Genomic DNA, 27,680 nt, shown 5'->3' with positions numbered 1-27,680 from the left:
CCTGAGGAGACACAGGGTGTTTCTCATGCCTGATCGTTCTTTGGAGTCAATTAGGAATTAAGAAGAGCTAGCAGGCATGGTGGCTCGCAATGCCGGCCTGTACGTGCGTTGGAGGCTGAGATAGGACCTCTCTGAGTTTGGGTTATAGAGTGAGACACTGTCCTTAAACAAACAAACTCAAAAAAACAAAATATTAGAAACCTTACACTAGTGGAAGTCTGGCAACTGATCAAAGCTCCTGTCGCTAACTCGGGGACCAGAATGACATCTTGTGCCTACTGAAACCATGATGTATGTAAACAAGAAACTTTCATACACACAATAAAGTCGAACTGAGGGACAGTTTACAAAACAAATGGCCAGTACTCTCTGTCGTCAAGGAGACTGAGCAGGTGACAGGTTAGATTCTGGATCAAAAAAACACAGAATGGTCCCCACTTTTAGGAAGTGACGACCCAATAAAGTTAATGTATTATCTGAAAAGTTAAAGAGCTCTGCATAGATGCCTAAGAGGAGGAGTGAGGTGACGTGTGGTGATGGTGCCAGCATTTCAGGAACCTGTGTGTGAGTACCAGGAATTCTTCAGACTGCAACCCTATTCCCTAAATTTCGAGTTCTTTCTGAGTAATTTTTAAAACATAGATAGGTAGGAGGGCAGGCCATGACAATGTGGCAGTCAGAAAATAACTTTGCTGAGTCAGTTCTGTTTCCGGTTTCACATGGGTTGTCTATCTTACATGGCAAACACCTTTATCCATGGAGGTAAGCAGAAAGCGCCAACTGACTGCTGTATGCTAGTCAAGTAGCCCCCATAAGGAGCCCTTCATGCCAGTTCTGATGTGATCTCCTTAAAAAGAATTTTAGTGTTTGCCACAAAAGGCACGCATGCATGTGGAGGTCAGAGGGCAACTCGTGGACGTAGAGGAGGAAACCTCTCAACCATTTTATGTTGGCAGCCAGCAACCGTACTGATTGTGTGATTCATGGCCGTCACGCCAACTTCATCTCTTTTCTTTTTTCTGAAGATAACTGCTGGATGTATAAATTTAACAATTGTAACTGTCAGTTGAGGTTTGTAAGGATTCAAACAGTACAGGCTATGTCTATCTTTCGCATTCCTTAAAACAACAAAAGCCTGCTATAACCCTTGGATGTCTTTTAAGTAGGTCTATGCTGGTACTGTCTTGTTCTTACTGTGTTTTCTCTCTTTCTTTCTGTAAATGATTCCACTGCCCCTAAAACTCAGTGCTGGGGACTGATAGACCCACTAAATCGTGGAGCTACTTACAGAGTACCTCGGGCTTGTGGTTAGACACGGAATTCAAACACTCTACCCTACCACATAACACTCTTCCAGGTATTAGGGTGCAGTGAGAATCTCTAATGGACACCTGTTATCTGGCCACCTTCTGTGTGTATCAAAGTTTCAGTCCCATGGCCTCATGGGGCTGCTCATGGCCACTACCACCACTACTTTGTGACTCTGCCCCTGGTGAGCCTGGCCTTTGATCTTCCCTCTCTCTCCTGGGCACTCACTTGTCCCACCTGATACTCTGATATGTGTTCTCTGATATGCAGTAGACTCCCAAAGATCCGCTGTCGCCTGCTGTGCCATCTCCCACAGGCTGTCCTGTGAGGAGTCAGCCTCTAAGTCACACCGGATCTGGGCTGCTGGAGACTGTCTGCCCCCACCCCCCACCCTGCCCCATAGTGACTGGTTTGGGTGTCTTGTAAATAACAATTTGTTTTATTACTGATCATTAGAAAGTATCTTTTTGGCCCATGTAAATAGCCTGCCATTTATATTTTCTTTTTTTTTTTAAGATTTATTTATTTTATGTATGTGAGTACACTGTTGCTTCCTTCAGACTCACTAGAAGAGGGATTGCATCCCATTACAGATGGTTGTGAGCCACCATGTGGTTGCTGGGAATTGAACTCAGGACCTCTGCAAGTGCAGTCAATGGTCTTAACCACTGAGCTGTCTCTCCAGCCCCCGCCATTTATATTTTCAAGGGAGTTTTTGCTACATTATAATAGAGTTTTGATAAATTATTAGCTGGAGGGTCGGAAGTTGATGCTGAGTAGCAGAGAGTCTGGTTTTTTGTTGGTTGTTTGTTTTGTTTGTTTAAACTTGATAAGTGTACTCTCACTCTGACAGCTTTTAATACCAAGTTACTATAGCCAGAGATGAATCCTATTAGCTTTTAATGAAAAGCACAGGGTGCCCCCCCCCCCACCCCATGTCCTATCTGTCTCCTTTTCCTCCTCCCTCTCTCTTTCCCTCTCATGTTCTCCCTCCCACAGCTCATCATTCTGTACCATTTAAAATGTTTGGGACTTGGCTAATCCCTATGGATAGAAACTTAGTGGGGCAGGATATTGATTACCAAATATGGTATTGCTGCAAAAGATGCTGGCGGAATGTGGCTTGTATTCCGAGCCTCTGGCCGCCCAATAAGCTGCCAAACAAATTAGGTCATTTTAACTTCTGAGCGTTCTTGTTTTGTTTTTGTTAATAAGATGCTGGAACTTTGATTTGGAACATGATGTTGATGTTATTTTAGCTCAAACAAGAGAAGGGTATGAGAAGGGGGCAGGGAGGAGGAAGGCTAAGTCCAGCAAGTTTTAGGTTGGTTGTGTAAGTAGCAAGTACACTGACAGTCTTGGTGGGTTCTAGAAAACCCATAAGCAAGCTGAAGAGTGGAATTCAGATGTTCATCTCCAAGGCCTAAGGCTAAACACTAGGCACTACTGACAGGACCCAGAATGCTTGTCATCTCTCCTTGGATTGATACAGGCTCAGGACTAAAAGATGGCTTCCAAGAAGGTTGGCGGAGGTTAGTGTAGGAAAGGACTCCCTGAAGTATCTGCTGCTGCTGCTGTTGTTGTTGTTGTGTCTGCCATGCTCTGGTGTGAATGCACCGGGCCTTCTGGATAAACCACAGTCACCTCTCGGCAAAGACATTTCATTACTCCGTATTTGGGAATACTTGGTTGTGAGGACAACTTTACTGTTCTTTGTTTTATTTTCCTTCAACAAGGGGTCTTACTCGTTCTCTGTGGCCCACGCTATCCTCAAACTCATGCTAACCCTCTTGCCTCTGCCTCCTCTCAGTGAGCTGAGATTCCTGACATGAGCCCGTGTGGTGGGAGGAAGTGGGTCTCAGTTGCATGATCTCGGAAGCAAATGCTGCTGCCTGCGACAGCTTTGCCTCCCGATGTATGTTCTGGGAATACAGTCAGACAGGTTACTAATTCAGGACACCATATTTCACAAACCTGGTGTCTCTCCTTTTTTTTTACCTCTGCTGGTTAGAGCTACATAAATGCGATGCACTGCCCCTCGAATAATCAATCACCTTAATGTTCATCTCCTCAGAAAATAACTAAGTCAGGAATCAGTCCTTCATACTCCTCCGGGTTACCTCTGGGTCAGGGCTGTTTGCCTGCAGCTGCCCATCTGGGTTCCTGTGACTGTCAGTCACTGGTTCTTCTGTGTCTTTGGAACGGAACCTGTGAAGTCCATAGTCATTCTAGTCTGCAGACCTAAGAGATTCTTACTAGTGTCCTATATAAACATCCCTAACTTTTCTTTAAATGAAGAAAGGTAGGGAGTGGGTGACGCACCTACAGGCGACTCTTGAGATAAAAGAAAGGAAGGGTTGTGGGGGGACCCTCAGGCCACATAAATGAAAAGTTTGTATTCTTAGCAGAATTCACTTTTAGGATTGAGAGAAACGTGAGGTCTGAATCTGGTGTGTCTTTGACACTGTTGGTAGTACCCAGAATTCCTGGCATTGAATGGTTTTCATTAGATTGTTAGTTTTGCTTGGTCATGAAGACATTGTTGAGTGAGGAAGTCATGAAGCCCACTTGATGTTGAAATCTTGTAGTTTAGAATGCTTGGAGTCTGCTTTACTAAAACATGGTCTTTGTTTTTTTGGTTTTTTTTGTCTTTTTTGTTTTTTTCTTGGTGGGGCGGGAGTTTCTCTGTGTAGCCCTGGCTGTCCTGGAACTCACTCTGCTGACCAGGCTAGCCTAAAATTCAAGAGAACCACCTGCCTCTGCCTTCCTGGTTGGTATTGAAGGCATGCACTGCTTGCTTGCTGAAACCTTGTCTTTCTTTTAAAGGTCAATTGCAGTGAACTTTCTTTCTTTCTTTTTTTTTTGTTTTTGTTTGTTTTTTTGTTTGTCACAGGGCAACTTTTTTGAGTGATAATATGGTCACACCCAGCAAACATGTGTTCCTTCTCATTCACTCACACACACAGTGTCTGTCTCTCTCTCTCTGTCTCTGTCTCTCTCTCTCTCTCTCTGTCTCTCTCTCTGTCTCTGTCCCTGTCTCTGTCTCTCACACACACACTCCTTGGCACAGTCCAGTCCAGTTCTCAGCTACAGGGGTGGGCATCCCCCTTGATTTCTAGGATCCAGAAGCAACAGGTGCCTGAGGATAAGCCCAGGTGGAGGACAGGTTCAGGAGTGGTGGGAGGAAGTGGGGGTGCAAAGAGCAGGGGTGGGCTGGGTTGGGACCACCCACCAGACAGCTACACTTGAAGAGTGAGATTTCCCCAGCCCTGGTGGCCTCAGCTTGACTGCACCCCTTCAGAGGAGCCTTCCAAGGTGTGGCAGAACTCTCAGGGTTTGGGAAGGGCGGAGTCCCACTCCGTTTTAGTCCTCTGCAGGCTGGGGACTGGAGGGCAAGGCGGGCCAGGGAGGTTGTAGGCTGCTTCAGCTCTGGGGCTCCTCCAGAGCCTTGCCACCCTCTTCCCCAGCATTGTTGGCTGTCCACAGCGTCGGCTGTCCACAGTGTCAGGTTGTCTGTCAGCAGCTGCATCATGAGGGTGCTGTCCTTGTAGGAGTCCTCACTCAGGGTGTGCATATCAGCCGTGGCCTTGTCTAAGGTGGTCTTGGCCAGTGAGATGGCCTCCTCGGGGCTGTTGGCTGTCTCATAGTGGAAGATGGAAAAGTTCAGGGCCAGGCCCATGCATTGGTAGGTGGCATCTCCTTCTTGCTGACGTCCATGGCCTCCTAGTAGGCTGACCGGGCAAAATCAATGACCCGCTTCTTGTCGTCACCAGTGGCCACCTCAGCTAGGTAGCGGTAGTAATCACCCTTCATCTTCAGGTAGAAGACACGGCTCTCGGCCTCTCCAGCCCCTTTGATGAGGTGGGAGTCCAGCACGCCTAGCACAGTGATGCTCGGTCTCTACTACCTTCTCCCGGTACTCTTTCACCTCGGGCCCTTCTCTTCAGACCCCTCCTCATTGCTCTTCTGCTCGATGCTGACAGGACCCTTCTGGCCGCCCACGTTCTTGTAGGCCACAGAGAGCAGGTTCCGCTCCTTGGAGGAGAGCTCCTCACCCTTTTCCATGGCAGCCTTCATAGTGTTTGACCTTTTGGGCCAGCTTGGCCTTCTGGATCAGACTGGCTGTCTCCATGACTCCGAGGATGGACAGACAGGTGGGCAAACTAGCTGCCTTGAGACTAACGCTGGATTCTGCCACAACTGAACTTTCTTTATCTTGGGCTTTTGGAGTCTTTTGTTTGCTCATACACCTTGAAAGCCTACTGTATAAGAAGTCAGAATTTCACCACTTCCAGCCTAGCAAATTCATGAAGTAACTGGAATCATGATAACAGTTACATTTAAAACACTAGCTGTTTATTTAGTTCCTGTGTTCCGAGCATGTGTGGCCTTTGTAAAGCAGAATTGGAGCCAGAATGCCTCTTCTTCTCCAAAAGCACTGAAGACTTCCACTGTTTATAGCGTCATTCAGAGTGCAGCCTGCTCAGGATTTCAGGTGTCGCCCTTCAGTGCTGCCCAGCGCATCACTCTCTGGATCACACTCAGGTTTCCCATGCTCAGTAGCAGCTACCCGTCCAAAGTCAGACTAGAGAATGGTCAGGAAGAACAGGGATGTTTGCATGTCCACGTAACTGAAGATTCCAGTGGCCAAGCTGCCTGGCTCTCTGGCCATGAGTCTTGCATGTTCTGTGTGCTGAGGATGAGGGCCCTTGCCAGTCCTGTTCCCCGATAGGTCAGAGTTTATGGCATGGTTCACTTTGTCACCGTTATGATTTACATCTTCTCTTTGTTGTTTTCTTTTTTTCCCAAAGGGCATCCGCTTCGATCCTGAAATCCCGCAAACACTACGACTAGAGTTTGCTAAGGCAAACACGAAGATGGCCAAGAACAAACTCGTAGGGACTCCAAACCCCAGTACTCCTCTGCCCAACACTGTACCTCAATTCATTGCCAGGGAGCCATGTAAGTTGATCCACTCCTCATTTTGAAAAACCAGCAACACCAAAGGACTGTTACGAGGTGCTTGTGAGAGAACGCCGTGCAATGCCAAGCTAGCTGGTTCTTGTTTTCCATGCTGGGGAAGAAATGACCTGTTCCTCCGATCTAAATTCTGAGGAGGGCACTCTTGTTGCCGATTGGCCATTGTAAAACAATGGTTCAGCTTGAGCAGAACCCCGCCTTCCAGGTTTTTCATTTTCTGGGTTTGTCTGACATGTTGTTGGCTACTGTGACTGTGCCTGTAACTGTCTTCCCTGCTCTTGTTCTTGGGAAGAGCGGCTGGGTTACTACATTCACTTACTCTGTCAGTGGACATCAGTTCCTTGGCTCTGGAGAAATATTAACTGTAAAAGCAGCAGATGTTTGGAAGTAAGGGGTCCTGTGTTGAGAACCACAGGGCTAGTGATGGGGTTTGCAGTCAGCTCCAGCATGGTAAGGCTAGTAAAATTTCAGAGAAGTCTTAGTTTTCTGTTTTGAATTATTTAAGGACACTGGCTAATTGTTGAACAGGATTTTTTGCTTCACATGATCGAGCTTACGCCTTTAACTGTGGAGTCGATGACTTCTGCCTTTAGTGAGTAACTTCAGAGGGCTGACTCTGTTTTCTTTGTTAAGCTCCATCAGTGGCAGAACTGAGGCGTGAGATTGACTTTAATTTTTTTCCTTTCATTACCGAGCCATATGCGATTTAATGTGGCAGGCCACTCGTAGACGTCCAGGTTACGCGCAGTTATCTGGAATGTTCTCTGTCTCATGGTTCTTGATCTTCTTTCCAAAGCACGCAGTCCTGGTCCTCTGCCGGCTTCCCCGGCAATACCCTTCCCCGTGTAGTTAAAGGCACGCGGCCTCCTCGCTCGCCCCGTGTCATATGCGTGTCAGATGCAATCAGATCCTCCTGAAAGCTAATTATCTGGAGCCCAGTCAGCTTAAGAAAGCTGGTGCTGGCGGGGAAACAGCAGATAAGAGTTTATCCCTACTGCCAAACACAAAGGTTTTTGTGGAGCCAAAAAAGAGTCGTATGGGGGCGGGGTGGGGTGTATTGTGCTTTTTTGTGTGTGTGTCTTAGAGAAGCTTGATGAGGAAGGAGATCTAGATAGGGCTGCATCTGAGGATATAAGGCGTCTCTCACGTAATTCATCCTGACCCGTGTAGGCCAGTGCTCTCTGATACACGTTTATTAATAAACAAACGTTTATTACAGTAAGTGGTTGAGTTAGTTAAGATTTGAATCTTGCTGTCTGAATCCTAGAAGCATGTACATCTGTGTTTCTTTGTGTCTGGAAGTCTTCTTTCTTGACAAGGCATTTACAAAAAATACCTTTCAGGTGTTTTGGTTTTGTATGTGTGTGTGTGTGTGTAGAAATATACCTGCCTTGGATCTCATCATGCGAATGTGATTACTTCAAATAGGAAGTATCATCCTGGTGACAGATCAAACTTCAGTCTTTCGTACCTATGCTGACTGCTTCTCTCAGAATTCAAACCCGCGCAGCATGCGTCTTGGGATGAGAAAGGCAGCCTGCTCACAAAGGATGGTAGCAGGTACAGATGGAGGAGCACGCTAGCCATCCTCCGGCTCCTGAGCACACTGTTCATTTCCCTTGCACAACAACACAACAGAGTTCTGAAGTGGTCAGATAGTCTCCATGGCACAATCAAAACTGCTGGGCAGCTCCTGGCAAAACAAACTTGAAGCTGGGTGTGGTGGTACACACCTGTAATCCCAGCATGGGGTGCTGGGCTGCAGTGAGAGCCTGAGCTACATAGTGGGTACTGGGGTGCCCTCCCCAAAACTACAATCAGAAAGCCTTACAATCAGAAAAAAAAAAAGAAACCAGATAGCAGTGTTTTCTTGAGAATTAAGCGTGCTTTCTCTTTATATAGCTCCTTTTTTACGACAGGCCCTGACAAACAGCCCTCTGCTGTGACTCAGCTGACCTTGTCATCCACCAGAGGTTCCTCTGGGAACTGTGACTTTCCACATCCTATCCAGCGTAACTGTTTTCTGAGAATCAGGGCCCAGGCTGACTGACTGAGTGGGTGTGGCCTGGCGGGTCCAGTCACATCGGATAGTTGGTCTGTGTAGCCACCTGTCAAGGTAGAGCTCACAGTTAGTTCTGGGGCTGGAGAAGCTCTGAGGGCTCCTGCTGTCTGCTCCAAGGCACTGACAGGAAGGCTGTCAGTGTTCTCAGGAAAGCTCTCTAAAGGAAGCGTGTCCACTGATTGGACTGTGCAATACTAAACATTGACTTGCTCTCAGTTCTCAGTTGACACCCATTGACTCGAAATGGGGAACCCGCATGCACTGCATCCTGGGAAAGGAGGGAGCTGTGGCTGCTGCCCATCAGAGCCAAACGTTGGCCGTCACAGTTGTTAGGGCGATTGTGGCCCCGATGTGAAGGACATGAAGGAGGTGCTGCAGCTTAGTCTCATGGCATCTGACTCCTGTGTGTGCCGGCCACACGTGGCAAGGAACCAAGTTTTACTGTCTGAGGGCGATGGCTCTGGCAGTTAACTGACGCGCTTAGTGACTTTCACAAAAAAACTTTAAGTTTTCTGTGCTCCTGTTCTCTCAGCTATAAAATGAGAATTGTTTTAGTCACATGGTAAGAGCTGACAAAGCTGGCTCACAAGATGACCTGCTCAGGTTTAGAAAGACATACATGTCTGTGGTGTGGCAGGTGCCTAAAAGATGTAATCCAGTTTTGTTTTTACAGAGCGTTGGGGTTGCGGTTCTTCCCCCATTAGAGGGTGGGTCAACATCGTATGGCTACAGCCAGTTGTCCTTCCTTGCAGGTTTAGGAGGGAGTGAATGGCACAATTCCAGGAAAGTAGTACGTCTTCCTTCCTAACTAATTTTTGGGGGTTGTGAGGGTAATGTGTCATGCAGGGACTTGATGTGTAGCTCTGGGTAGCCTGAAAAATCCAGGGAAAGTTAGCGCTAGCTTTGAACTTGGGGACATACTCCTGCTTGTCTGCCTCTCAGTCGTGTTTATAGCTGTGTGCCCAGATTAACTATATTTTCATGAGTACGATCATTAGTTTGATGTTAGTATTCCTTGTTGCCATTATTGTATACTGTTTTGTGGTAGTGTTGAGTTTTTTACAATATCAGGAATCGAACTGAGGGTCTCAGGCTAGGCAAGCTCCACCGTTGAGTTACATCCTGAGCCTTCTCTCTACAGGGTCCCTCTGTATCTATAGCCTTGGTTGTCCTGGAAGACAGGCTTGTCCTGTAGACCAGACTAGCTTTGAACTCAGGTCCACCTATCTCTGCCTCCCAAGTGTTGGGATTAAAGTCGGGAGGTACCACCCCCCAGAACAATCTTTAGAAGAGGTGATTTAAGTTCAAATGAGAACCAAGGGTAGGGAACCCAAGCCAATATCACCATTATCAGAAGAAAGGAAAGAAGGAAGAGTTCTGTGGCATGTAGAGAAAAGCCCCTATGTGTACATGGGAAATGGCAATCCTCTGTATGTGGGAGGTGTGGAGGGGCAGGATAATCAAGCCTGCCATGCCTTGCCCTTGGGCTTGGTCACCTGAAAGCCTATGTGACAAACAGATTGTTGTTTACAGAGACTATAGATGTCTCTCAGGACAGCCCTGACAGACTAGCATGTCAGCTGACGAATTAAAGACCTCCACCCCGTAATAACTTTGGTCTAATCATCTTACCTTCCTGGCGTGTTTGCTTTCCCAGGTATAAAATAAGCACTTCTGATTAGTCACCCATAGGCTTACTGCTGTATGTTAGGTGTTTGAAAGTGGACACATAGTCCTCTGTGTGTATGTGGGTCAAAACCATGTATGTTGTGTACCTTTGCTCTTCAGAGTCACAGTTCCTGCAGTTGTCTGCATTTGGTCACAACACCAAGCAGCTAGAAATGGCTCATGGAATGTTTTTTTTTAACATGTCATGGATTTGCTTTTATGTTTTTAAACCTGTTCATAATTGCTTACTGTCAGCAAAATGTAGAAGAAGCTACACAGTAAGAAGCCAGAAAAAGTGTGTCTGTAGTGTGACGTTGTGTGTCCACATGCCAGAGGAAGCCAGGGAAGGAGAGGTGCAGCTTCTGAGAGCTAGAGGTGGGATTCAGGTTCTGGAGGGCGGTGAGTGCTCTTCACTGCTCAGCTGGTTTCCTGGTACCCTTCCCCAGGGTGTAGTCTGGTGTGCACCTCAGTATACTCCAGTATTTAAGAAGTATACCTTTAGTCATTTTTACCATCGTGCATACGGAATTGAATTGAGGAAACGCTTTTGCGTTTAGACCGTTTGCAGTTTACCTTCTACTGCAGTTCTCCGAAAGGCAGAGGCAGCCGACGCCTAATAGGACCTTTGTCTGTTCAAATTAAACAGACCTCATTTTCCATTCTTTATTAAAAGACAGGTTGGCCTTAACCTCATTGCAGAAGCAATGACCTTGAACTGTGGCCTTCCTGGCAAGTGCTGAGATAACTGGTATTCACCACCACCAAGGCCACTTGTAGTTCTGGGCATTGAATCTTCTGCCGTCAGCTCCATCCCTGGCCCTCAATTCAGTTTTGAGCAGATTGTGAACAGACCCCAGACTCTAATAATCCTCCTTCTGGAGTTTCAACCCTAGGAGTTTATGATTCTGTGGGATCTAATCGGGGACTTAGTCTGTCTGTAAGTGCATTTGCACATGGGAGTGCTTGCAGAGGTAGATGTTAACTTTGGGGGCAGGCGCATGGACACACACACACAAACACACAAAGTCTCTCTCAGTGAAACCTATAGTTTGCTAAACAGAAAGGCTAGGTCAGTAATCCTCAAGGATCTTCTGGGTCTATTTCTGTGTGAATGCTAAAATTTATAAATTCCGATCTTTATGCCTTTGGGCTAAGTACTTTACTGACCAAGCCGTCTCCCCTTCCTTTACCTCTGAATTTTTAGGCACACAGTTGGACCTGGGAATCGTCAATAGACCAAGCAATTGAACAACCTTTCCGCTCCTAACTTCCCTCTGCCCTAGCAACTTCCCGTAGCCTGCAACTGGAGTGTCCCGTTCACTCAGCACTGCCCAAGCTTCACATCTCAAGGGATCCCGTGAAAGTTTAGGACAGTGAGGTTTATAATAGCATGGGGGTGGGGATGGGGATTGAGCCTCCCTGCCTGAAGCCCCAAATGGCCATAAAACAAGTCTGTGCTAGTCTTCCTGAGTAGCCACACAGTGTGCAGTAGCAGTCTCTGTAGACATTTATCTGTCCAGATGCTTGCCCTGACAGTGTGCTGGGGGACGGCGGGTGGGGGGAAGTACCAGTGGTGTGAGGTGCTGCAAACCCTACTCTCTCCGTAAGTGGGACGTTTTGGGATGGGAGGAACAGCTATCTGACCAAGTGGACAAGAGACAGGAAGCAGAGAAAAGATGCTGACTTGCGGGTTTGCTGGGCTGAGAGCAGAGCCCTGATCCTGGAAGCAGCTCCCTTAGGGGTTCGTGTGAACTTTTCGTAACGCAAACTTTATTCCTCTGGTGATTAAAAAAAAAAAAATCTAAATATTTCCTGTGACAGCCTCTGTTGTATGTGCGTATGGTGTGTGTGTGTGTGTGTGTGTGTGTGTGTGTGTGTGTATACAGGTGAATGTGGAGGACAGAAGTTCTTTCTCTGTCACTGGCCACCTTATTTATGAAAAGCAGAGTCTGAGCCTGTATCTCCGTGATTGGCTGGGCAGCAAGCCTCACAAGCTTCCTAACTCTAGCCCCGCCCCTCAAGGGCTGGGATGACAAGATGGATGCTGGGTCTGGACCTGAGTGTTTATTCTGCAGCTCCTTTACCAACTGAGCCGGGTTCCCAGCTCTGAGGATTGAAAAAAAGAATACAGACCCAGAAAATAGTCTTCTCTGTCCTGTTTGCTTTTGATGTATGTACTTGACTTTTGCCATTGCTGTGACGAAATTCCTGACCAACACAGCTATTTTGTCTTATGGTTCGAAGGCACCTTAGTACCAACTACCAAGAAGGTGAGAAGTAACATATCTGCAGTCTAAGGCAGGGAAAAGTCTGCCTGTTTTCTGCCTTCTTCCCGTCAGTCACTGTCGGGTCCCAGCCCCAATCTCTCTTTCCCTAACGTTTCTTCTTAGATCTACACACAAAGAAGTTAATAATTAATAGTAGTAATAATAATAGTAATAATAATAAAAAAAAACTTCAGAAAGTCAGAAATCTTCTCCCGATCCAGAAGTGCCAAGTTCACATCTCTGTATCCTTCGACATAAGATGTATAAAATACCGGCCCTGGTATGTCTTTAGGTTGGAATTACAAGACTATGCTGTGCTTCACCTCTCCAGTCCCAGAGCAGATCCTGTAAGGTTCTAGTTGAGAAGGGTGGGTTCCAGCTGCCTGGCCGAGGCGGAACAGGGACTGTAGGATAAAGACAGGCCAAGAACTGCTATTTATATTACATTATTATATATTGTATATATAAGGTATAGAGGAGGAACATATTAATAAGAAACCATGGCCCCTTAACTGTCCCCTTTACATGGCCTGCCCCCAGGGCCACCCACTCCTGAGGTGGATGGTAAGACACATGTCTTTATCCTTTTGTCTTCCCTTAGCTGGCTTTGATGGATTGGAATTTTAATGTAAGCTTGGGCATGGCAGCGACTCAAGCCTCTAAGCACTAGTGGCCAAGGCAGGAAAGCCAACTGCCTTGGAGGCCAGGTTGGGCTATGTTAGGAGGTGTTCTCCACCCTACCCCCCAAAACAAACCAAAAGAGGGCTGAAAAGACACTGTAATAGGGGGTCAGAGGTAACAGGAAATGGGGAAGAACCATGTTGGTGGGTGTACTGAGCAGTAGAAAGAAGCCAAGGCTACAGATGGTCCAGACCAACCTGGACGCATGAGGCCCTGTTTTAACCCCACCTTCTTCTAAACCTCGGATGAGAGGATAGAGGTTCTATCCCCAGGGACAGTATGCCAGGATGTGAAGAGAGAGGTGGCTTTCAGCTTTCCTCTTTGAGAGTCCTGTCATGGGACCCAGGTTTGGGAAATCTGTCCTTGCTGGGAACGGTTTGAACCTGGTGAGTTCAAGACAGTCACAGGAACATGACCAGCACCCCCTTGCCCATTCTGCAAGTACCCTCCTCTAGGAAGTGTATTCCCAAGAGGCCACAGGATTGATACTTGAGATTCACCAGGTACCAAGGTTCACCAGGTACCAAGGTCCTGGAAGGCAAGCATAGCCAGCCCAGCCAGCCAGCCCAGCAGATGCCAAAATGAACTGTTGTGAGGAGGCTCCATCTTTAACTGAGGCGTTCTCTCGTCACCTTCTGTCCTGTAATGATACCTGAGAAAATTTGACTTACAAAGAAGAGAGGTTTATTTTGGCTCATGATTTTGAGTTGTGATTGGTTTGGGCACATGCTCTTTATAGCATGAGCATGTGGCCAAACAAAACACCCATTTATCACCAAGAAGCAAAGAAAGAAAGGCCATGCTCTTGGTGACCTTCCCCAAGACCTCATGAGGTCATACTAGAAGTTTCCACAGCAAGCCTGTAAAATGGCCTCTGGGAGGACACTGAAGACCCAACTCTAGTGCCCAACCTTGTCCCCCTCCCTCTCCCCCTCACACCTGTCTTCAAACCTGCATATACTGTTGTGATTGGTGTTTATGGTTTTAATAATTTAATGACATCATGTAGCAGTCAGTTTGGTGATACTGTATTTAGCTTGGACACAGCTTTCTTCAAATGGAAGATAAATTGTTAACACAACTGACCTCGAATTCCTGATCACTCTGCCTTCACCTCCCAAGAGATCAGTCCTGGCTTAGTATCTGTTTTGCCATCAGAGCACAGCTCAGCTATAAACAAGTACTCCTTCAGAACCCAGGAGCAGGAGTGGGTCTTTCTTCTTCAGCACCCCTTTCTCCTAACACTAATGCTTAACATCTCTACCTCTAGCCCATCTTTTTTTAAAAATCATAGAATTTGTACTCCAGGCAGTTCTCCCCACCTGTGCTTTTTGTAAAGTAAGCTCATTGATGAAAGTCTTTACAGAAGCACTAAGCATTCAGGGCTGGTCCAGAAGAAGCCCCTAGCATGTATTTAATTAGGTTTGTTTGTGACAGGGTCTCACGTAACTCAGACTGGCCTGGATCTTACAAGTCTTGTCATTACAGACAGGTCTGTGCCCACTCTTGAGGCTCCTGCCGTTGTTAGGTGTTACTGTGTTGCTAACCACTGTTGCAAAGTCCTGTTTGTTTTTGCCTTCCATTCTGTGGTCCTGAATAAACAACAGCTGCAGCTTGTGGTCCTCCAGCCCTTAGGTGGTCTCTGAAGTCTAACTGGTTTCCTCTTACCCTCTGTCTTCTTGTTCTTCACTCACTTTGAGCTCCATGGGCTGCAGCCCTCAGCCTAGCTGTTCTCATGAGAGTAGTTTCTCCTCTCCACTGTACAGTGCTGGACGCAGTTACTGGCCTTTTTATACAACATTTGCTAGTTAAAATTATATTCTTCACACCTTTACTATTAAAAAATAAAATTTTATCTAATAATGTCCTTAATAAGTAGAAGTTTTAGCTGAGCAAGTAACTCAGCGTCAGGTCACTTGACCAGAATCAGTGAGACCCTCAGTTTGATCTCTAGCGCTATAAAAACAAATGCACACATTCATCTATTTCAACTTACAACTTACACCAATGAATCCTACGTGTGTGTGTGTGTGTGTGTGTGTGGTTTTAAGTTGAAGTGAGTGCTTTCCTTTTGTAATGACATTTTAATGGAAACTGATAAGCTGGCTCTTCACACGTTAAGATTTGGCAGACAGGTTTTATCATTTTAAGGAAAACAACTTTTAAAAATTTAGAAGTAGAAATTAGACATTAAAGCTGGTTTCTTTTTTTAAATTATTTTATGTATGTAAGTACACTTTGCTCTCTTAGGACACACCAGAAAGAGGGCATTATTAGATCCCATTACAGATGGTTGTGAGCCACCATGTGGTTGCCGGGAATTGAACTCAGGACTTCTCGAAGAGCAGTCAGTGCTCTTAACCACTGAGCCATCCCTCCAGCCCAACATTAAAGCTTTTCATTAATTGAAAATTTAGTTTAGAAAATTCTTCTACTAGCATGAGTTACAGCTTCCCAATTTTTATTGGTGTGAGTATTATGGTTTTTTTTTTTTCTTTTTCTTTCTTTCTTTTTTTTTTTCTTTTCTTTTTTTTCCACAGTGGAATGAGTCAACATTTGGAAGCGCCACATAACTCAACCAGTATTTTTCCAGTGACATGATTTATTACAAAATTGGATGTGGAAGAAAAGCCTAACAGTAACAGTTGTTTTTAATGTAGCAGAATATGAAATTGATTGTTATGTTCTAGATTCCATGATGCAGCTACTTGTCCAGTGGGGGGGGGGGGCGCAGTGTTCCCCCCCCACACACACACATATAACGTGTTATCTTGTATGGAATCTGGATTTGACTGTATCTGCCGTCAAGCAGAAAGGGTCTTGGAGGGAGTGTGAAGAGGACTTTGGCGGGATTGGACAGAAAGGCTAAGATGGTGAGGCATAAAGATGAGTACAGTACAGAGGAATAAATGTAGTAACATCTGTGCTAGATGAGGCTGGAGAGATGGCTCAGTGGTTCCTCCAGAGGACCTGGGTTCAGTTCCCAGCACCCACACGGCAGCTCACAGCTGTGTGTAGTAACTCCAGGATCAGAAACCCTCACACCAGTGAATACCATGCAGGCAACACACCAGTGCATATCAAATAAGTGAGCAGTAAAAAGTTATTAAAAATCCGTATTGAAGACCATTATTTTGCCGGGCGGTGGTGGCGCACGCCTTTAATCCCAGCACTTGGGAGGCAGAGGCAGGTGGATTTCTGAGTTCGAGAGTTCGAGGCTAGCCTGGTCTACAGAGTGAGTTCCAGGACAGCCAGGGCTACACAGAGAAACCCTGTCTCGATAAACCAAACCAAAAACAACAACAACAAAAAGATCATTCTTTTGTTCACCGACTTAGAATATTACTTTTAAAAAGAGCCGTTCTCTGTCACAGTTTGTCGTGATAGCAGAGAGTACCCATAAAGGGCCTCTGCGGCTCATCCAGCCTGTTCTCCCAGGCCATCCTTCTCTCATGTACTAGAATCAAAACAGCGTGTTGAGATGGGTTTAATTAGACGCAGATGTGAGGACCTAATTGCCTTCTAGTAAAGCAAACACTAAAAGAGATCTGCAGGAGAGAGGACGAAGCCTTGTCTCGTCTTGGAATGTGAACGGTGCCCTGCCCACCTCCCCCAGTACTCCAGTTACATGAGTAATTTTTATTTACTAGGCTCAGCATTGCAGGTGTTAACGTCTCACAGATGTTCTTTGGGGCTGTTGATTGTTCCCCTGAATGTCATCGCTGTTGGGTTGTCCTCCCAGCACAGGCCTCAGACACAGAGGGGTTCTAAGCCAGTCTCAGAGACAGACAAGTGACGTCTAGCTTACCTGAACCCTAGAACCAACCCCTAAACGGCAGGAGGAGTGGAATTACTAGGTCATCCTGAGCTACTCAAGACTTTTCTTTTGTAACTTTAACATCTGTTCCCGGTTGAGTGACCTTGGGAGTCTGCAGGGAACAGGCTAGATCTGGGGCTCTGCAAGCTTGGGTCTTACTGAGCAAGGATCCCTGTTGCTCAGGCCTAGCATGTTGCCACCTGTTTATTCTCAGAGTTACTCCTCATGGGAATGACCAGCCTGTTTGCCTTCCCCACTTATCACCAAGGCTGGTGTCCCAAGAAGTTTAGACATTGAACATGTGTTTTTGTTGTTGTTTTGTTTGTTTTGGTTTGGTTTGGTTTTGGTTTTTCGAGACAATGTTTCTCTGTGTAGCCCTGGCTGTCCTGGAACTCACTCTGTAGACCAGGCTGGCCTCGATAAGCATGTGATTTTAAGGCATCATAGCATGTTTGGTTTTTTTTTGTTTTTGTTTTTGTTTTTTTAAATGTGCATACATGATTTCTCATATTCTTTGGTATCTCTTCGATCATAATATAACTGTTTTAATTGAACAGAAAATTTGCAGAAAACCGTGTTTCTCCAGAAGAGAGTATTTTAATATGGCGGATAAATTACAGCAAATAAACAGATAGCGGATTGAATGGGTCATCCACTCCTTGGCCACTAACATCTGCTTTGATTCCCAGCTTTCGGCCTCGTGGATTTCATACCCGTGAATATGTAGCTAATTCCTGATCATGGAATTCCCTGTAAGCAAGGCTCTTCATTCGGAAAAAGATGGGCAGGTGACCTCTGCCAGGAGAGGGACATGACTGGAAAAGGCCTCAGGTGTAATGCATTTGTCACTGAAGTCCTGGGCCCTCTCTGTGTCCTGCAGTAACTTAGGCTCCCTGGCCTCAGCTGTACTACAACAAAGATAGAAGCAGCGCGTGTCTGCTTCAACAAAGTTGTCTAATTAGCGGGCAGAGGTGGAGGAGTGTCTCTCTGTCTGTTAATGAAATATTCCCTTGAAGGTCAGGGAGATGGAGCTGGTCAAACATTAACAGCCTGGTGCAGGAAGCAGCAGTGAATTCCCCTCCTAATTTTCTCACTTGAGAAAATGAGTTGTTTGAGAAAATGTTTAGCAAACATTTGGGGCAGGGGAGAGAAGTTGTGGTCACCTATAAAGCTAGAATGCTGTGGGGACCGGCACTGGTCCTTGTGTTTTACTTGGTCCGTAGGGAATGGACTCAGGAAGTTCTCAAAGCAAGCACTTACTGACACTGCTATTTCCCGTTGTACAGAAAGATCAACGTCTCCATGGTTCATATTTTATTGTTGCTGAGGGGCTGGGGACACACACACACACCCTTGTGTTTTCAAATATATCAATTGTAAAGAGAACAGCGTAACCAGTAACAGAAACGCACCACTCCTGCAGAGTAGACTTTTGCCCGTTATTTACTTACAGTCCCTTCAGTCGGGGCAATGTAGCGCCCACTTATGTCCTTAGCTGGCTTTGATCTAAATCACTTTCTTCCCAATCTGCATTTTCTTATCATTGATTTTTAAAGATAAGGCATTAGCCTTGTTGACTAAAACGTCCTCCTCTGGGGTCTGTTTTGGTTCCCATGTCCCTCTGTTGGCTTTAAAATAAAGGACAATAAGATTAGGTTTGAGTTCCGATTTGCCTTTTGAACAAGAATGCCGCCACTTCCCCTGACAGTTGTCAGAGTCCTTTTTGGGAGCTAGAGGGGACTGTGGATTCAGGCAGTGAATCCATCATCCATTCATCTTATGGTCCTTGTCAGTTTGATTGGCTGAGACAGTCTTGGTATACACCCATGACTAGCCTGGAGCTCCCTATGTAGACTAGGCTGGCTTTGAATTTGCCTCTTTCTGATCTTCCTGTTTCTTCCTTTTGAGTGCCAGAATTATAGATCTGAACCACACAACTTCATCTTAAAGCCTTGTCCCGTTGACCTTTTCCCCGTTCCTTCGTTGGAGCCTAAAACGCCTGGCTTCCCTAATTCTGATGGTTTACAGTAGCTCGGCCCCTCTTGGGTTAGTGTTTTCTTTTTTATGGTGAGTTTTGGGGTTTTCCTCCATTCATTTTCTTTCTTTCTTTCTTTCTTCCTTTCTTCCTTCCTTCCTTTCTTTCTTTCCTTTCTTTCTTTTCTTTCTTTCCTTTCTTTCTTTCCTTTTCTTTCTTTCTTTCTTTCTTTCTTTTTCTTTCTTTCCTTCCTTCCTTTCTCTCTCTCTCTCTCTCTCTCTCTCTCTCTCTCTCTTTCTTTCTTTCTTTCTTTCTTTCTTTCTGATTTATTATTGTCTGGCCCTGGCTGTCCTGGAACTCAGTGTGTAGATCAGGCCGGCCTCAGATGCACAGATGCCTCCTTTGCCTCCTGGGTGCTGAGCGTAAAGGTGTGTGCCATTGGGGCTGGCGAGAATTTCTTTTCTCCTGCCTTTGAGAAGCACAGACTCACATATGTTCAGGGTGCTTTTGTATATAGTAGCCATTCTTTCTAACGCCCAAGGACAGGACAAGGGTGGCCTCTTTTGATGGAGAGAGACTCAGTGAAGCCAAGTTTTGGTATGCACATCACACAAAGGAGTGAGAAGGTTTGTGTTGCTCAAGTTGCAGGGGCACCTGAGCTGGTGTTGCTGACATAGGGTTCCATATTGGCTACAGTCCTAACTAACGCAACACCTCTAGAGCTTCCTCTAGAAAAGATTTAGAAACGAAGTGTTTTGATTAAGAATTTAAATTAAGAACTGCCGCTGAATACTGGAATGCACGTGGTTGTTTGTGATTTGCTTTTTTCCTTCTCATTTTTCGAGTGTTCTCAGTAATAGCCTGGTGAGACTACTGTGTGTCTAGCAGTTTCCTCTGATAAAATTGAAATGAGGCACCACCTGCAGGGATGATTTAAAAAACAAACTTAGGGCCAGGGATTTGTGCACTCACTCAGCAGAGTGCTTGCCTGGCATGTATGCGCAAAGCCTCTAGCCCGCAGCGCCATGTAAGGCTACATGACGGTGCATGTCTATAATCCCAGAATCCTGAGGTAGAGGGGGAGGAAAGTCTGGGGTACATGAGACCCTTTCTCTAAAAAAGGGTGATAGGGTTTGTAACAACAATTTTGAAACTTTGGTTTCTTTTAAAACACAGAAATGTTATAAGAATACGCTTTTGCTTTAATCCCAGGTGTGGGGTATGGGGCCAATTCAGAGCAGCTGATTGTGATTTGCCTCACGCTCTACTAGAGGCATGGTTTTGCCAGCTGTGTTTGTGTGGCTTTTGGAATTCTTGGAATTATTCAGAGGCTGTGTAAATGCTAGAGACCGGATAGGTGGTGGTTGGTTGTTCAGGGGTACTTGGTTGCAGTTTGTTTTAGTAGTCATGCTCAAATAAGAAACATAGAGAACGAAATTAGATTCAGGGGTCTCTCTTCCTCCCCCTTCCCCCGCCCCCTCCCTGTATCCTTCTTTCCTATTTAGTAATGGGGATGAAACTGGGGATAAAGGGTGGGAAAAAGAAGAGCCCACAAAGTAGTTATGACTGGCTACAGGGATTGATTGTAATTTAACTTGTTTCGAAGCCCGATCTACAGGTCTATAAAATTATCACTTGAGAGGTTGAGGCAGGGGCATCACAAAGTTCAGCCACAGAAGTTTTAGACAAACTCTGGGTACACGAGACTCTTTCTGCACAGTGTGCCAGGGGTTGGGGTGCCTTTTAATGTAAAATGAGCATAAATCAGTGAGCAAATGATACTGATTAGATCCTTTCGGGAACGTTCTCATGATGACAGTCAAGATGTACACTGCCCGTTCCTTCTTACATTTGTTTATATACTTGTCCTTTATGTTTTGTGTGTATGTCAGTCAGTATAGTTTTTTCTACATAGACAGCAGTCATGCATTAAAGTTATCAAACCATTGTTTTATAAGATGAACTGGGGCTCCTAGTTTCCCCCCAGGTCACATGGTATTGAGTACCACCCCTGAAGCTCAGATACATAGTACAGTCTTGCTTCTGTCTTGTGCGTGACGCCAGTTTCTGTCCCTCCTCTAGTCATGTGCATTTAGACTGTATTAGCTATGGAACCTTAATTTCAACCTTTGCTAATAAGATTGCTTTCTATGTCCACTTTCTCTTGTGCCTTCTAAAGACAGTTATCAATTCTATCCTTAAAAAACGCCAGCGCCAGGAACATGGGCATGCACTCCAAGCCTGGTCCCTCATCTTCCTAACTCTGTACCGTTTACTTCCTAGCACATTGCTATTTCAGTGGCTATATCCTCTGGATAAATTTAGGATAGATGTGTTTGATAAACTGTCATTAAAAGTTGTTTAAAAGATTATTTGATTATACAATGAATGTTTCTTAACTTGCTGAAGCTCTTTCCCTAAAATAGCAATGTAACTTGACTTCTGGCAAATGCTGACTGAATAAATAACCTCTGGTAATTGTGAGATGTTAAATTTAGACGTTAACCACCTTCTGCTTCTAGCTTGAATTCAGAAGAACTTTTTAAAGGACTAAAATACACTGACCTCACTTAAAACCCAGACAATGATATCAACAAATGCCAGGAAAGATATTCAAAAAGAAAACTGTGATTGTTTGGAAAGAAAAAAAGTGGAAAGTATGCCATCGTTTTTCCACTTGCCCTGCCCTCTCCCTCCTCCCATGAAGAACTTATAGCAATCCCGTGGAAAATTTAGGCGTCACCTCTTCTTCTCTCATCTCTCTTCCATCATCTCTGTCAGATCCTTACAGGCCGCTGATACACCAAGCAGGTGCAAACGGCTCTGAAGTCGTAAGGTGACAAACTTGTCGTAAGGTACAAACTTGGGAGACAACCAAGGCTTCTCACTGGTTCCTGGGATTTTTCCATCCAGTTCTGTCACCATCATGGGTCTAGCTGCCTAGCCCCCACCCATTCATTCATTCATTCATTTTTCAACACAGGGTATTTCTGTGTAGCCTTGGCTGTCCGGAACTTGTTCTGTAGACCAGGCTGGCCTCGAACTCAGAAATCTGCCTGCCTCTGCCTCCCAAGTGCTGGGATTAAAGGCGTGAGCCACCACAGCCCGGCTCCCTTGCACTCTTTTCTGAATGACTATAGGTGTGTAAAAGAATTCCTCACCACTTGGACATATACATCTATGTGTTGAATCATTTCAAAATGTTTCATCTGTTTTAGTCCTGGATTAATGGCAGGCATGATTTGTGTGTGCACATGCATCTGTACACATGTATGTGTATGGCATGAGTGCGGATCAGGACAACTTGGAGAATTTGTTCTCTCTCCTTCCGCTATGCAGGTCCCAGGGATTGATCTTGGGTCATCAAGCTGCTTTATTAACTGAGCCACCTCACAGTCTGGAAATCCTGAAGATAGCAGCGAAGCCCCTAAATAAAGTCTTCACAGCCTTCACCCTCTGATTGGCCCACCACTGATCCTCATACCCGGGCATGCCCTCTGCTGTCTAGCGGAGTATACAAAGGTCAAAGGGAGTCTGCCATGTTCTCTTGCTTCTGAACTTTTTCTTAGACTCGTTACTCCCTGGCCACGATTTCATTCCTTTATGAAGTCCCATTACCCGTCACTTCCTTTATAGACCCTGTGGGACTCTTGCATGTGGATTAACTGCCCTATGACATGGACTTGCTGCTTCAGAACTGTTTGTAGCAGAACTGTTACCTGGGCCTGTCAGATTTTATTCCTTGTGGCATAGGTGGTGGTGGACCAGGGTCTCGTGTAGTGCAGGCTATCCCCAGACTCACAGCCCTCATCTGACCCCCTCAAGTACACGGATTACAGATGAGTACATGCTTCCACGGCCTTGGTTTTCCGTCCTTTTTTTTTTTTTTTTCTAATCTCTGGGTTCCCTTTGTGATAAGAGTAGGCTTTGCATAGTATCTGACACGTAGTTGGTGTGTAATAAGTTAATCAATTACAATTAATTAATAATTAATTACAATTAATTATCAGTTAATTTTAGCCACATCTCTGTTACTGTTTGACCAAGATCTGTGTGCTCTGAACTTATGTTCACCGGCCCCAGAAGCTGTCCTCATAAGGTGCTTCCTTGAAAAAAAATCTAGATTTCTGGGGACTGGTTCCCCAGAGAGAGCAGAATGTTCCAGAAGAGTGATTTCTTGGACCAAGGCAGGTTTGTAGATGAGCTGCCTACTGAGGACGAGAAGATTGCCTCCTCCTAAGGAAAGGCAGGTAGAGCCTGTCAGGTAGAGGGCAGCAGGACCACAGAGCCCCTTAAGATTGCCCGAACGAACGCACTAGGGTCAGGGTATGGTGTCAACTTTACTGACTTTGAAGTCCTGGAAACCTTGAAGTAGTTTATGCTCCCAAGGTGCCTGATGTGAGTTTGGGACTCTGCTGACTTATATTCCAGGCAAGGGGAAGAAGGGAAATTGGGTGACAGGGCTGCCAAAGGGTCAAGAAGCCACTACTGATTTTACCCAGGCACAGGTGAGTTGGTGGAGTGTGTGGAGGAGAATCTGCAGAAGTCCTTAAAACGGGAAAGCGAGCAGTGTCTCCAGTTCAGAGGGGATTGGCAGCTGCAGGATCTGTGGGGAGGGAAACCTCATCATGAGAGAAATCATAGTGGCGGGTTGTAAAGGAAATGTGGGGACCCACGAGAGGGGGCAGCAGATGAAAAGGTGATCCCTAAGCTTGACAACTCATTTCAATCACCAAGACCCGTCTGGTGGAAGATAAAACCTGCAGATTGTACTCTGACCTCCCCACACATGCTATTACACACATACACCCCTGCACAGGCACACAGATAGAAATAACAAAAAAGTGTATAAAGGCAATTTGTCTTTGCTTTCTTTTTTTAATTTGAAAAATGATGAGGATGATGACTGAAGTGTATCACATGGGCCAGGATATAGCCCAAATGGTAAGGTACTAGCCTCCCTGTGCGAGTTCAGCGTTCCATTTCTGATAGACACACAGAAGTACAGGCTACCGTACAGACAGGGCTGGGAGCTACATGCACACAATGGCCATTCTCTGCACACTCAAAGAACTCTCCCCATCCTTGCTTGCCCTCTGTTTCTTTATAGTGCCCTTTGACCCATGGAAATGAATGTGCTTGAAGAAGAATAAGTTTCCAACAAAAGCCTGGAATGAGTAACTTTAGACCCCAGACAGTGAGTTGTATTCCGAGTACAGAACTGTGGTCATTGAGATTTAGTAAAACACAGAGTTTTCGTAAGATAGTGTGGACCTGTTATCCGGAGCTGCTGTTCATTCAGAACCCTGTGAAGCTCTCTGACAGGTTGTAGACCCCTACTCCCTCTGAATTTGCAGCAGATGGGAGGAAGCCAGGGAAGAACCTGTGCAGAGTATCTACACGTGGGTCTGGCCCTTGGCACGACCCTGTTACACCCCGAGAAGGCCCTTGTGTTGATGCCTACCAGCCTTGTCTGTGTTGATATTTTCCTCTTTTCTATCCACTAGTTCGCCAGGCTACCAGCCAGCCTGCAGCTCTTCCTTCCATGTCTGTACAGGCCATGTGTGCCTGGCCGGTGTGTACCTGGTGTGATCCTGGTATTGTAGCCGTATCATGGTTTTGTGAAGCTCTCTGATTCACCTTGTTCAACCTTCACCACAGCCCGCTCCACCACTTGTCCTCATTTCAGAGGGGGTGAATGGAGCCGGGTATGACAGGACACACCGCCTATAATCCCAGCACTCTGACGGAGCAGGAATTCAAGGTCATCCCCAGTTATAGCAAACTTGATCCTGTCCCTGGCTGCATAGGATTCTGTCTTTTTTTGTAAATGAGGTATCATGCTCACAGATTTGAAAAAATTTGCCCAGGTAAGGTTGCCAGTCTGAGGTCCACAACTACATCTTCCAAGCCATGCCTTTAGAAGGCTAAGGCAAGAGAACATTGAGTTTGGGCTGGCCTGAGCTACAGCCTGAGTTCACAAACAGCTTATACTACATAGTGAAATCCTGTCTTAAGAGCAGACCAAGTCTCCAGCCTCAGTTTTTCTTGTTTTCACAGATCAGAAGTGGTGAAATACAACAAAAGTTTCTATTTTAAATGCCATAATTCCCCGGTAGATGAGCCTACATAAAGGCGAGAACCGACTTCATAAAGTTTCTCTCTGACCTCCTTATATGTGTGTTATGTTCACACATGCACTTTTAAAAGATTAATGTAATTGTTCAGTAACATTGATTATTTGTACAAGGCTCTACAACAGTTAACTTCTGTTTTCAAGTTTTACATTACCTCAGATCCCAGCTGATACATATTTGTGGATGTGTTTGTTGAGGTGATCTGTACAGTCTGGGGCTGCCCTCAAACCCTCCTTACTGTCTCTCTCCTCTATGGTCCAGGAAAAGGTCGGCCCAGACCCTGAGCTAGAACAGGGTTTGAAGTAAGCTTTACAAAGATGGTTGTAGAGTTTTGAAAAGAATAGGACGGAGGCTTCTTAACTCACACCTGTGGACCGCTTAAATAAGTATTAAATGGCGCATTGAGCCAAGCTAAATGGCTAGACATAAAACTGTGTTTATAGGTATGAAGATGTGTGTGTATAGAAGAGCGGATGAAAAGTACATCATGTGACCATGTGTAGTTCAACCCCAGCACAAACACCTGTCACTCTGTATGTTGGACTAGCATCCTGCATCAGTAGGTGGCAAGGACCCCTGAGCTGGCAGTGGCTGCTGTTGCTTTCTCTACTTCCTCCTCTCTTCCTCTTTTCTTTCTTCTCTTCCTCCTCCTTTCTTCCTTTTTCCTTCTCCTTCCTCCTCCTCCTCAATTAAATTAAATGTATTTATGTCTTAATTTTACTGGCAAACCCAAGGCCTCCTGGATAGTAGGCAAGAGCCGTGAGTCTGAGTTAGAGCCTCATGCCCTCCACTTCCTTCTTTGATGGGTTCTGACCAGAGACAAGGAAGCATAAACCTTCCCTGCGCTGAGCCGGCCAAGTCACCTCAGAAAACTCCTGTGTGTCTTACCTGCCCTGAAAAGCCCATGTCAACCATCCTGCCGACTTGCACACACTTCCTGCTCTCCCCTAGAGTCAGACTGGAAGAGGACAGGGTGAGAGACCCTTTAGAGACTGCTGCCGCCGCCTTGTCACTGGTGACATCACATCCTGCGACAGAAGGTCAGAGCCTCGGTCTCACACCTCCAGTCTCCTTTTTGGCATCCGGTTGCCTTTAGCCAGGTTAGGGGGCCCTGTTTTTGTAAATGAACTCTGCTCAAAGTTTACTGCCCAGGAATGAGAACAGTCCTCGGGAGTGAGAGGCTGGGGAAGGGGCTTTCTCCAACAACATTTGCAAAGTCGTAACTGTCTATCTCACTGGAAAGTCATCCGTGTGACAGACAGAGCCTGCGTTATTGAAGTCCAGGCGTTTGTTATGGCTCTTAAACTTGTGAAATCTCTGTAGGAAGGAAGACAGGAAGCCTAAGCGGTCAGGGCTGAGTGCATGGATACCTCGGGCTGCTTTGGGAAGGTAGCATGGGGCCTTGGATGGACACTCCAAAGGCACTGGAGTGGCTGTTTAATGAACCAGACATTTGAGCAAGTCGGAGGCCCTGGGCACAGCTGGAGGGCATGGAGCCTTTTAAAGGAAGCCTTCTGCTCTTAAAGAGCCCTGCGCATTTTAAGCATGAGACTGTAGACGGTAGTATAATATAGGGTGTCAACACAGCTCTTAGAAATTGAGGACAAGTCAACTCAAGGCAAAAAGAGCCAAACTAGACAAACGGGATACAAAGGAAAGGAAGGAGAAACTGCGTTCCTGAGGTTCCTGAGCGGCACTCTTGCGTGTGGGCAGATGTGGGCCCCATCATCTGTTTTCTTATGAGAATAAACTTGAAGGCTGGAGAGATGCTCGAAGATCCTCCAGACAACCCAAGTTTGTGTCTAGGCACCTATATCAGACAGACAGACCAGACGGACACATGCACACACACACAAATAAGAATGAAAGTAAATCTTCGAAGGAGGACAAATAGATTTCCTATGGCAGGGGCAACCTGATCGCATCTCCAGATTGTATCCTGGCTCCTTTCTCAATGCAAGTGACAGCTGCTGTGCTCCTGATGTGTGCATCTCAGATTCTTCTTTACCTCTGTAGCCTCCTAGCCCTGCCCCCATTCTTGAACAGTTTCATATGTAGTATTTTCTTAGTTCACGCCTGCTGCCCTTTTTCTCATCTTATTCCCACCAAAGCCTGATTCTTTCCATGTCCTCCCCTGTTGTCATGTCTTTGCTTTGGTTCAATTCTGTTCTGTTACTCACCTGGCTGGTCTCATCTGTAATCTTCCCTGTCCAGCCTCTGGGGTGCAGAGATCACCTCACACACTTGTGCGTGGCTCGAGAAACCTTCTCTGTGTGGTGCTGATACAGGGAAGTCACTTGTGTTTGTCGTGTCTGCACCCATTCGCATCACCAGTGTTCCAGCTCTTGTCTGGTGACCTGTGCCCTAGTAGACTACTGCTGTGACATTACTGTGGCCCTGGTCTGTTTTGTCTTCCAAGTGCATTGCTCTCAGTGCTGTGCCGGGGCGTCCAGGGTACCAGCAGTTTTAGCAAGAGTCAGCAAGCTGTTCCAACTGAAAAAGTAAAACTAAGAGTCTCTGCCTGCTGTTTGGTTCCCAACAGGTATTAAAAATGTTGACCAAAATCTGAGAGTGTGGCCCTGAACAAATTGTATGTTTAGTTCTGTGGGTTTCATTTATTCACAGTGACTGACTGTCTTTATTTTAACCTTAACTGGAGAGCACCTAGTCCTTGTGGCCTTGTTCAACTCTCAGAGCCAAAACCCTGTACAAAACTGAGAGAGGGGGGATGTTGTTTGGGCTTATTGGTTGTTATTTTGACACAGGATATTGCGGGCTGATGTTT

The 27,680-nt window shown here is 45.9% G+C and overlaps 1 protein-coding gene and 1 pseudogene across 3 annotated transcripts in view; one reads left to right on the top strand and one right to left on the bottom strand.

The window, feature by feature from the left end:
• Positions 1–27,680, top strand: part of Rbpms (RNA binding protein, mRNA processing factor) — a 159,052-nt gene that overhangs the window by 97,209 nt on the left and 34,163 nt on the right. For all 3 annotated transcript variants that reach the window (XR_003711479.1, XM_028768157.1, XM_028768156.1), the window contains exon 5: positions 6,120–6,270. Coding sequence is in view for 2 of the 3 variants with exons in the window: in XM_028768157.1 (XP_028623990.1) it covers positions 6,120–6,270 (151 nt within the window). In the remaining variant the exon portion in view is untranslated. The remainder of the gene's footprint in view (positions 1–6,119; positions 6,271–27,680) is intronic.
• On the bottom strand, positions 4,732–5,440 carry LOC114621833 (annotated as a pseudogene).

This window comes from Grammomys surdaster, unplaced genomic scaffold, assembly GCF_004785775.1.
Source record: "Grammomys surdaster isolate TR1022 unplaced genomic scaffold, NIH_TR_1.0 185, whole genome shotgun sequence".
Lineage (NCBI taxonomy): Eukaryota > Metazoa > Chordata > Mammalia > Rodentia > Muridae > Grammomys > Grammomys surdaster.
The sequence above is the reverse complement of the archived record's forward strand: the minus strand, read 5'-3'. Positions and strand labels throughout refer to the sequence as shown.